General features: G+C 36.2%; 1 protein-coding gene across 1 annotated transcript in view; it reads left to right on the forward strand.

Annotated features, from left to right (window-relative positions):
- LOC119604355 (cytoplasmic dynein 2 heavy chain 1) overlaps positions 1-12,924 on the forward strand; it is a 62,817-nt gene that overhangs the window by 21,375 nt on the left and 28,518 nt on the right. Inside the window, 4 exon segments of the mRNA XM_037956933.1 lie at positions 867-1,049; positions 6,423-6,743; positions 6,879-7,213; positions 7,307-7,531. Of these exon segments, the coding sequence (XP_037812861.1) occupies positions 867-1,049; positions 6,423-6,743; positions 6,879-7,213; positions 7,307-7,531 (1,064 nt within the window).

Raw genomic sequence — 12,924 nt, forward strand, 5'->3', positions numbered from 1 at the left:
CTCGCTCCTCGCTCGCTCGCTCGCTCGCTCTCGCTCGCTCGCTCGCTCGCTCGCTCGCTCGCTCGCTCGCTCGCTCGCTCGCTTCGCTCGCTCGCTCGCTCGCTCGCTCGCTCGCTCGCTCGTCGCTTCGCTCGCTCGTTCGTTCTGTTCGTTCGTTCGTTCGTCGTTCCCGCGGCCCTCTCTCTCGCTCGTGGGAGTTTCAGTTCTTTCTCCTCTTGCGCATTCTCTTCGTTACTCTCATCGTTGTTCGTTGCCGTCCTGCCTCTCTCTCCTCGTTTCTTTTCTTGCTCCCCTTTTCTTCTTTGATGCCCGTCTTCACTCTCTCTACAATGTCATTTTTGCATTTCTATTCAATTTGTTTTGTGTTCAAAGGTGCACAGAGTACGAAAAGAATGCATTGTATTTTGTAACATTAGAATTGATATAGGTGATATATCGGAACAACGATATTATTTAGAAATGTTTCTGTCGAATTAAAGGTTTTTTAGTTGTTTCATTAGAGTTCTTTTAGAAAGCGAACACACAAACATATTTTTCTTCGTAAGCGACTTATAATATTTTCAATGTTTAAATTTTTATAATTCAAAAAATATTTTTGAAAATTCAACTACAAAAGAATTCACTATTTTCCTACCCTGTTCTTTTCCATATGACAATGTCATTTGTTTTCTCATGCCTCCTAGATGTTTAAGTTTTCTATCTTTTTTTATGAATGTGTGTGTGTGTGTGTTTACTCTTCCATAGTTAGTTACTAAAACCATTGTTGTACAAGTTACGAGTTATACATTTTTGAATATTCCAGTTTTGCATGAAAATTATTTAATGTATGCATCTCATACAGTACATTTTTATTATTCAAAATACAGAATGTTGATACTGAATCGATGGGTTTGATTTTGACTGGTCTGGCTCGTTGTGGCGCTTGGGGTTGTTTTGATGAATTCAATCGTTTGCAAGAAGCAACACTTTCGGCCATATCAATGCTCATACAACCCATACAATGTGCTCTAAAGGATAAATCGGATACGGTACAAATTGCTGAAAATAATGTAAGTAAAAGTTGATGTTCGAAATGTAAAAGTGCAAAATGATGAATGTATACATATGTTTGTATATAAGTATTTAAGTATCTTCTTTTATGCATGATTTCAAATTATGCGTTGGTATTTAAGTAATAAGTAGTTTAAGTGCATACTAAATCGAGTTTAAATTTTAACTTATCGACGAAAAAATGTTAGGTTTGGAGATGACCAACTTTTTAAGACTACCCTTAGATACACAAAACGATACAACTGTAAATCAATTAGTTTCAAAAAGTAGGCAGATGGATTTTGAGATAATCAAGTTTTGATAGAGGAGACTGTCAAATGGGAGATTGATGCGAACACAAATGTCACAATTTGTGTACATAACCAATCCCCTTTAAGCGTCAACCTCAACCACTGTCCACCCGAGACTTAGTGTCTTCTGGGCGATATAATCCTAAGCGCAGCATGTAGTAAATACCTGCAGTACATCAACATGGAGTGTTACTCCTTGCAGATTACGATGGGACCGTGCAATAGGGATGGAAGCGAATGAGCCAAGTAAATGGCCAACGGTCGCGTCCAGAAGTCTTAAAAATACTTACCATCAGCAAACCTTAACCCAGTACTAGGTGCGGAAGCGAAACATCAACAAGCTATATAAGAACTGACCCTCCAATGACGACCTATAGATTCGGAACACTGTTTATGATTAGATCATAGAACGTATGAAATCTCTCACAACCGAGACTTAACCAAGTCCAAAACGAGGTGTCAAACTACAGCCGTGACATCCTTGGGTAATATAAAGTTCTCTAGCCACAAACAGAGATAATGGACCTCCAGAGGGGCTACTTTTTATACCCTACACCACTATAGTGGGGAGGGTATTATGCGTTTGTGCTGATGTTTGTAACACCCAAAAATATTGGTCTTACACCCACCTTAAAGTATACCAATCGGCTCAGAATCACTTCCTATGTCCGTCTGTCCGTCCGTCCGTCCGTCCGTCTATCTGTCTGTCTGTCTGTCTGTGTGTCCATGTAAACCTTGTGCGCACTCTACAGGTCGCAATTTTTGAGATAATTTGATGAAATTTGGAACATGCACTTCTCTTGGTCCAAGGTTGAAATCGGTCCATTATTTCACCTAGCCCCCATACAACCGGACCCCCCGAATAGGGCTTTTGACCTGATAATTATGTTAAATGATCCACTATCTCTACAAAAATTGGAAAAATTTAGTTTTATATATGTCTTAATAATTATAGTGATTTTCGTAAAGATCGGGCATTATTTGACCCTAGCCCCCATACAAAGTCCCCCTCAGAAAATGACTTGAATGTCCACAATTCACTTATAAACACTAGTATCACGATGAAATTTGGCACAAATGAGTTTTATATAAACATAATTCCCAACAATAATTTTTATAGGGATCGGACCAAGTTTTACCCTAGCCCCCATATAACCGGACCTTCCGATTTGGGCCTTTATGAGCTAAACTTTGTCAAATATACTACTATCCCTTCAAAAATCGGCAAAACTAAGTTTGATATAATTATAAATAACACTGTCGATTTTTATAATGATCGTGCATTATTTGACCCTATCCCCCATACAAAATTCCCTTCAGAAAATGACTTGAATGTCCACAATTCACTTATAAAAACTATTACCACGATGAAATTTGCCACAAATAGATTTTATATAAACATAAATGTCGACATTAAATTTTATAAGGATCGGACCAATTTTTGCCCTAGCCCCCATACAACCGGACCTACCGATTTGGGCCTTTTAGCTCATACTACTATCTTCCCAAAAATTGGAACAACTAAGTTTAATATAATTATAAATAACACTGTCATTTTTCGCCATGATCGGAAATAAAAAGTGGTCTATTGCCAGACATACAGGAATGTGCTGTGAAAATTTGAAGAAAATCGGTTTAGCCGTTTAGTAGTCTATAACGTTCAAACATACAAACATATAAACCCACAAACAAACAAACATATAAACATACAAACAAACACACATTCATTTTTATATATGTATATAGATAATTCCCAATAATACATTTTATAAGGATCGGCTCTATTTCTGCCTTAGCCCTCATACATCCGGACCTTCCGATCTCGGCCGTTTATCTTTTAACTACGTCTAATATACTACTATCTATCCAAAAGTCGGCACAATGTGGTGATGTTTGTAACACTCAAAAATATTTGTCCTTATTAAGCTATGTCCGTCTTTGTGACCCTATAAACCTTGTGTGCACGCAACAGATCGCAATTTTGAATATAATTTGTTAAAATGGGTCACATACTATTTTCTGGATCCACTGACGATGGCTGTTGAAAATGATTGAAATCGGTCTTTTATTTCATCTAGTCAGCATACAACCGAACATGAACAGACATTATTTGGAACCTATATAAGATTAACAGAAATGCTTTATTATTGAAATTAATCACATTTAATATTCGCAATTGGTGTAGGGTATCATATGGTCGGCCACGCCCGACTATAATTTCTTACTTGTTTATTCTGGAAATACAGTACACCGTATAAATGGGATCGGTCTTCTGTTATCACCAAGGGCGCTTCATAACAGAGGGTCTTTTATCTTTACCTTTTATTGGTGGCATGAAATTGTTGCATTGACATATCCAGAAATACACAATCACCACACGGGCACACGCGTAATCAAATCGACCATGTACTTTTAGGCAAACTTTTCTTGGACTCTTTAATGGATGTAAGAACTAGACGGGGTGCCGACATCAACAGTGACCACATGCTACTAGTTGATACACTATGGTTACGCCCAGCGGTCGTGAATAGAGATCAATCATGGCAATACAAAGTTTAACCTCCAACAACTGCAGAATCCGGAAACTGCACACACATATAGGACGGCTTTGACCGATATAACAGCGTTTTCGAGAGCAGCTATCACCTTTATACGCTCTGCAAGTCGGTGCCCAATGCCGTGGACGTGCAAACGACTACGCAACGCCTTCCAATGGGCAGGGACGAACGTGGCGAAAACTGCAGCCAGAACTAATTACCGCGCTTCTGACACACTTATCAAATAGTTAGTTGGCAGGGATGAATGTAATTACTTCAATAAGCTAACCGAAGAAGCTGAAACTATGGCCAACACTGGAAATCTACATGGTGTTTACGAAACCAAAAGTCGGATGAGTGATAATAACATAAGGCCTACGGCAATTGGCAGGGAATGATATTGTTAAATGCCATTAGGAAGGTAATGGCAAATTTACTACTCCAACGCAACTCTCCTGCGCTTGACTCCATATAACGCAAGGAACAAGCTGCTTTCCGTCCAGGGCGATCTTGTGCCGATCACAGTGGAGCTTAACACACACCTGTATCTGCTATTCATAGATTTTGAGCGAGCTTTTGACACTGTCTCTCGGGACGCTATGTGAACAGCTCTAATGGACAGATGTATTCCCACGGAAATTGTCACAATGATCAGTGAGCTGTACAGGGATGCTGAAATTACAGTTCGCTTTAACGAGACCATTTGAGACCCATCCTCTTTCTAGTTCTCCCGGATGATCATGCGCCTTATGTCATTCGCTGGAGCGTGTCGCCCTTGACGACATCTTTTTTTGGGCATAGTCTCGTACACCAAACTAGAACGCCTGAAGGAAAATGTTTCTAATGTTGGTCTGAGGATGGACATTGAAAAAACCAAGCTCGTGTGAATTGGCTTACTATAGACGGGCAGTTCATTGAAGATGTCGAAAGATTTTGCTTGCTCGGCAGTAGGATAAGAAAAGACGGGAGATTCATTTTACTATGTCGTTGCACAAGTTACAACTAGCAGGATCCAAGTTTTTATCAACCGCTACCTACGGCAATTACTGAGAATCTCCTGGCCAATCCAAATTTCAAATGGGATACTACTACTTCGAACGAATACTGGTCCCGTCGAAGTGGAAATGGACCTGGTTAGGCCTCATAATGTCACAAAATGATATAGCTTGGAACTCCCAGGGGCAATGTAGAAGAAACACCTGGATAATAAACGAGAACCATAAGCAGACCAAATAGCCTGAAAACAAGCAAAAACCTTTGCCAACAATACAGTTAGATGGAGAGAGCTTATAGATGCCCTATGTACACTTTGAACCTTTTACAATTGCTTTATATAGTAGGCCAGACACAAATTTTCAGCTCTATCGGTCAAGAACTGTCGGACTAAGAGAGGGTTAAAGTTGGACATTTTGGTCGTTTGAAAATTTGTGTCTGGCCTATTATCCAATAGTACTAACCTTAGTGCAAATTTCATCCAAATCGGAAGACATCGGGCAGTTCATTGAAGACGCCGAAAGATTTTGCTACCTCGGCAGTAGGATAAGGAAAGACGGGAGATCCATTTTACTATGTCGTGGCACAAACTACAACTAGCAGGATCCAAGTTTTTATCAACCCCTGCCTACGGGAATTACTGAGAATCTCCTGACCAATCCAAATTTCAAATGGGATACTACTACTTCGAACGAATACTGGTCCCGTCGAAGTGGAAATGGACACATCTCACATGATATAGCTAAGAACTCCCAGGGACAATGTAGAAGAAACACCTGGATACTAAACGAGAACCATAAGCAGACCAAATAGCCTGGAAACACGCAAAAACATTTGCCAACAATACAGTTAGATGAAGAGAACTTATCGATGCCCAATGTACACTTTTCGGTCAAGAACTGTCGGACTAAGAGGGGGTTAAAGTTGGACATTTTGGTCGTTTGAAAATTTGGGTCTGGCCTATTATCCAATAGTATTAACCTTAGTGCAAATTTCATCCAAATCGGTAGACATCGATTTTAAAAGTTGGGTGACTTCACACGAAATTGCCCATATCAGTTTCTACATATAGGTAACTTTTACTTGTTTAGGCTTAAGATGTGAAAGAATCAATTTGTACCTTGGGTTGACTCATTTATGTTCAAGCTCTGGTTATGTTCTAAGATTATTAATCATCTCTGTGGCTTATTGAATTTTAATTAATTATTGATAAGACGCTCGCAAATTAATTTCGAATTTCTGGCACAAATTGTTTATTAAGCCTATAAAATTCCTCTTTTTAAATGCCATCAATAATCAACATGCAAATTAATTGCACTCTTAATGAAAATTAAATAAACAACCTACAATTGTAAGTAAGTATGTATGTATAAGACTTGCAACCTTTACAATCGTAAGGCACCTACCTACATACACTTGGACTCATAAATATTTACTTTAGATTTCTTTGTCCCTTGAACTTTAACATGTAACTTTATGTCTGAATAGATTTGCATTTTCATGTACGAGTATGTTTATGTAGTAATGTTGGAAACTTTTCCTTTTGACACAGATTAAACTCAATCATCATTGTGGCATATTTGTAACGCTTAATCCGGCTGGCGCTGACTACGGTGGCAGACAGAAATTACCTGGCAACATACAAGCATTATTTCGTCCAATTGTTATGCAACAGCCGGAACCACGAGAAATTGCACGTGTCATGTTGTTTGTAGAAGGATTTAAACAAGCAACCGAAATAGCCGAACGTGTGGTCGAACTGTTCGATATGTGTGGCAAAATATTAACACACCAGCGTCACTACGATTGGGGATTAAGAGAATTGAAAACCATTTTACTTGCTTGCGGTGAAGGTTTACGTGAAAATCTAAAGATTACACGCACTTCAGCTCAGAGCACAAATAATGACGCTACAACAACAGCAGCCACGATTGCAACTAATAATAATAATAATAATAATAATAGTAATCGTGCAACAAATAATCATGATAATATTGTGGTCGTGCACAATGACGACAATTATAATAACAGTGAAATGTCGGTGGTGGTACAGTGTCTACGTGCCTCCACTATGTCCAAATTGGCCCTGCATGATGTGGCACGTTTTGATATGCTGTTGCAGAATGTATTTCCAGAAATTAAAATCAATGACAAATTTAAATCAACCTTGCAACAGTCGATTACGGAGGCATTTAGTTTATTGGGTCTTTGTGCTAATGAAATGCAAATGATTAAATGTTTGCAACTCTATGAACAATTGCAAAAGCGCATGGGTGTTGTTGTAATGGGACCACCCGGTTGCGGTAAATCAACCATAATATCAGTATTGCGTCAAGCTTTAATTACACAAACATCAATGTCATCGACATCAACTGCATCATCACAATTAACTATTTCCGCTAGGCCAACTGCGACCACCAATTCAATGCAGCAACAGCAAAAACAAATACGTATTCACACTATTAGTCCTAAATCCATGAGTCGCATTCAACTGTTAGGTCGTCTTGATCCTGACACACGTCAATGGCTTGATGGTGTTTTAACACATACAGCTGCTGTTGTAAATGCCGAACCACCACACATTCAATCATGGATTGTTTGTGATGGCAGCATTGATCCAGAATGGATTGAGGCACTCAATTCGGTATTGGATGATAATAAGTAAGTAGAATTTTTTTTTGTTTCTTTTTATGTTTTACATTTTGTGTTGTGGGTGTAAAAGAATTTGCTTTTGTTTTAATTTATTTACTACAACAACATTCTACTGCAGATTGAGTTGAATGTTGTGTCTACTGGTGTGTTGGTATTTCACAAATATTTGCAAATTCGTAAAATTGAAAATATTTCAGCCAATTATTCTATTGAAAATTTTTAAGTAGTCTAGAAATTTTAATCTCTTATTAATTAATTATTATGTAAAAAAACTAAAATGTGCTAGAAAAAATGAAAAAATTAATTGAATCAATGGAAAGTTTAATCGTTTGTGTTGACAAAAAATATTCCAATCGGCTGAGAATCACATTCTGATTCGATGTTTGAAATTGGTCCATTATTTCACCCAGTCCTTATACAATCATAATCCCCTAATCTGACGAGAAACTAAATACCTTATAAACCAAAGCGGGCGGCATATATCGATGTTGCTGACTGTACATTAGGTGCTAGGCAGACATGCAAGTCGACTTAGTTTCCATTTTAATGAATTTATAATTTACACAAATTTAGCATTATACTCCTTAATGTAAATATTCTAAAACCAAATAGATAGTTCCATAATCGAAATTTTGTAGATTTGTCATTCCTTTAATGGCAATTATAAAGACACGATAGCATAATAAAGAGGGACTTTTAAAAGTATATATATTCTGGGTCCTTATTAGATTCTAAGATGATCTAGCCATGTCCGTCCGTCTGTCTGTCTGTTGAAAACACGATAGAGTCCAAACGGAAGTATCTAGAGAGCTGAAATTTTGCATAGATACTTTTAGTTGATGCAGTTTGTTTGGTATTGAAAATGGGCAATATCGGTCCACGATTTCGCCTAGTCCCCATATAAGGTCCCCTTCTGAAAATGACTTTAAGGCTCATAACTGACTAAAAGAAGCACCTATAGCGATAAAATTCGACATAAACATATTTTATAGGAACCTTAAATTCTCTGTAGAATTTCATAAGAATCGGTCCATAATTGACCCTACCCTCCATATAAAGTCCCCTTCAGAAAATGACTTTAACGCTCATAACTGTCTAAAAGAAGCATCTATAGCGATGAAATTCGACATGAACATGTTCTATAGAAACCTAAATCGCTTTGTAAAATTTTATAAGGATCGGTCCATAATTGACCCTAGCCGCCCTATAAGTCCACTTCAGAAAATGACTTTAACGCTCATAACTGTACTAAAGAAGCATCTATAGCGATGAAATTCGTCATGAACATATTTTATAGGAACCTTAATATCATTGTAAAGTTTTATAAGGATCAGTCCACAATTGACCCTATCCCCCATATAAGCTCCCCTTCAGAAAATTACTTCAACGCTTATAACTAACTAAAAGAAGCATCTATAGCGATGAAATTCGACATGAACCTATTTTATAGAAACGTAAATCGATTTGTAAAATTTTATAAGGTTCGGTCCAGAATTGACCCTACCCCCATATAAGATCCCCTTCAGAAAATGACTTTAACGCTCATAACTGTCCAAAAAAAGCATCTATAGCGATGAAATTCGATATGAACATATTTTATAGGAACCTTAATATCATTGTAAAATTTTATAAGGATCGGTCCATAACTCACCCTATCCCCCATATAAAGTCCCCTTCAGAAAATGACTTTAACGCTCATAATTGTGCTAAAGAAGCATCTATAGCTATGAAATTCGACATGAACCTATTTTATGGAAACCTAAATCGCTTTGTAAAATTTTACAAGGATCGGTCCATAATTGACCCTATCCCCCATATAACATCCCCTCAGAAAATAACTTTAACGCTCATAACTGTCTAAGAGAAGCATCTATAGCGATGAAAATCGAAATGAACCTATTTTATAGAAACCTAAATAGCTTTGTAAAATTTTACGAAGATCGGATCATAATTGACCCTAGCCCCCAAATAAGATCCCTTTCGGAAAATGACTTAAAAGCTCATAACAGCCTTAAAAAAGCATCCATATCGATGAAATTTGACATGAACATATTTTATAGGAACCTTAATATCATTGAAAAATTTTATAAGGATCGGTTCATAACTAACCCTACCCCCCCATACAAGGTCCCCTTCACAAATGGCTTTAACGCTCATTACTAGCCTAAACTAAAATCGTTCTAGAAAATTTGATGAGAATCGGTCCATAATTGACCAAACCTACATTACTCCAAAAAAAAAAAAAAGAATTTTTATTATTTTTGCATAAATTCGTAATAATTAAGTTTTTTTCTTTCGTATAGTTGTTTTTTTAAGAGTGGCAAATAATTTCTGGTTTTTTTCCTTTAATAATAATAATTATTTATTACGTTTTATGTTTTTTTATTTAAATTTAAATGGATACATAAAGTTTTTCATCATTTATACATACCCAACTCTCTATATATATATATTTTTATTATATATAATATTAACTGAATATATAATTCTGTTTGTTGTGTGTTTGTTTTTTTTTTTTTTTTTAAGTGTATACTTAATAGATTTTAATTACTAAAGCATTTAAACCTTATATAAAAAAATGAGTAAAAATTTATGATGTTTCGAAAAAAAAATAATAAAGTAAATAAAAACAAATATTGCAATAGTAAAAAAGGACATTAATTAAACTATAAAATAAAATTATTAAAAAAAATAATAATAATATGAGAATAAAATTAAAATTTTTAAAACATTTATGTTTAAATTAAGTAAAAATTAAAACAAACAAATAAATCAAATGGAAGCAAAAAGACAGACTATAAAAAAGTATATAAATAGACATTTAAATAGTGAAAATGTTTTAATAATGTTAAAGCTTATAAATACGAAAAAAATATTATATTAATGTTTTCATATAAAACATGTTTATGTATACGAAATGAACAGTGAATTAGATAATCATAAAGTCTGTGTTAAAGTGAAAAGGAGCTTAATTAAGCCAAATAGTTGCTACAAAATTATATTCGAATGATTTTGATAAAATATGATCGCTTTAAAACGATCAATATCGATAATCTGGACTATATACTATAATCTGGACTATGGACTACATTCTGGACTATAGACTTCTGAACTATAGACTACAGTCTGGACTAAAGACTATAGTCTGCACTATAGACTCTAGTCTAAAATAGAATATAGTCCGAACAATAGACTATAGTCTGGACTATAGACTATAGTCTGGACTATAGACTATAGTCTGGACTGTAGACTATAGTCTGGACTGTAGACTATAGTCTGGACTATAGACTATTGTCTGGACTATAGACTATAGTCTGGACTATATACTATAGTCTGGACTATAGAATATAGTCTGGACTATAGACTATAGTCTGGACTATAGAATATAGTCTGGACTATAGACTATAGTCTGGACTATAGTCTGGACTATAGACTGGACTATAGACTATAGTCTGGACTATAGACTATAGTCTGGACTATCGACTATAGTCTGGACTATAGACTATAGTCTGGACTATAGACTATAGTCTGGACTATAGACAATAGTCTGGACTATAGACTATAGTCTGGACTATAGACTATAGTCTGGACTATAGACTATAGTCTGGACTATAGACTCTAGTCTGGAATAGAATATAGTCGCAACAATAGACTATAGTCTGGAGTGTAGACTTTAGCCTGGACTATAGACTCTAGTCTGGAATAGAATATAGTCCGAACAATAGACTATAGTCTAGAGTGTAGACTTTAGTCTGGACTATAGACTATAGTATGGACTATAGACTATAGTATGGACTATAGACTATAGTATGGACTATAGACTATAGTCTGGACTATAGTCTAGACTATAGATTATAGTCTGGACTATAGACTATAGTCTGGACTATAGACTATAGTCTGGACTATAGACTATAGTCTGGACTATAGACTATAGTCTGGACTATAGACTATAGTCTGGACTATAGACTATAGTCTGGACTATAGACTATAGTCTGGACTATAGACTATAGTCTGGACTATAGACTATAGTCTGGACTATAGACTATAGTCTGGACTATAGACTATAGTCTGGACTATAGACTATAGTCTGGACTATAGACTATAGTCTGGACTATAGACTATAGTCTGGACTATAGACTATAGTCTGGACTATAGTCTGGACTATAGACTATAGTCTGGACTATAGACTATAGTCTGGACTATAGACTATAGTCTGGACTATAGACTATAGTCTGGACTATAGACTATAGTCTGGACTATAGACTATAGTCTGGACTATAGACTATAGTCTGGACTATAGACTATAGTCTGGACTATAGACTATAGTCTGGACTATAGACTATAGTCTGGACTATAGACTATAGTCTGGACTATAGACTATAGTCTGGACTATAGACTATAGTCTGGACTATAGTCTATAGTCTGGACTATAGACTATAGTCCTGGACTATAGACTATAGTCTGGACTATAGACTATAGTCTGGACTATAGACTATAGTCTGGACTATAGACTATAGTCTGGACTATAGACTCTAGTCTGGACTATAGACTCTAGTCTGGACTATAGACTCTAGTCTGGACTATAGACTCTAGTCTGGACTATAGACTATAGTCTGGACTATAGACTATAGTCTGGACTATAGACTCTAGTCTGGACTATAGACTATAGTCTGGACTATAGACTATAGTCTGGACTATAGACTATAGTCTGGACTATAGACTATAGTCTGGACTATAGACTATAGTCTGGACTATAGACTATAGTCTGGACTATAGACTATAGTCTGGACTATAGTCTAGACTATAGATTATAGTCTGGACTATAGACTATAGTCTGGACTATAGACTATAGTCTTGACTATCGACTATAGTCTGGACTATAGACTATAGTCTGGACTATAGACTATAGTCTGGACTATAGACTATAGTCTGGACTATAGACTATAGTCTGGACTATAGACTATAGTCTGGACTATAGACTATAGTCTGGACTATAGACTATAGTCTGGACTATAGACTATAGTCTGGACTATAGACTATAGTCTGGACTATAGACTCTAGTCTGGAATAGAATATAGTCGCAACAATAGACTATAGTCTGGAGTGTAGACTTTAGCCTGGACTATAGACTCTAGTCTGGAATAGAATATAGTCCGAACAATAGACTATAGTCTAGAGTGTAGACTATAGTATGGACTATAGACTATAGTATGGACTATAGACTATAGTATGGACTATAGACTATAGTATGGACTATAGACTATAGTCTGGACTATAGTCTAGACTATAGATTATAGTCTGGACTATAGACTATAGTCTGGACTATAGACTATAGTCTGGACTATAGACTATAGTCTGGACTATAGACTATAGTCTGGACTATAGACTATAGTCTGGACTAT

This window comes from Lucilia sericata, unplaced genomic scaffold (assembly GCF_015586225.1).
Source record: "Lucilia sericata isolate MDLA Ls3-8-SP2 unplaced genomic scaffold, ASM1558622v1 Contig000386F_arrow, whole genome shotgun sequence".
NCBI lineage: Eukaryota > Metazoa > Arthropoda > Insecta > Diptera > Calliphoridae > Lucilia > Lucilia sericata.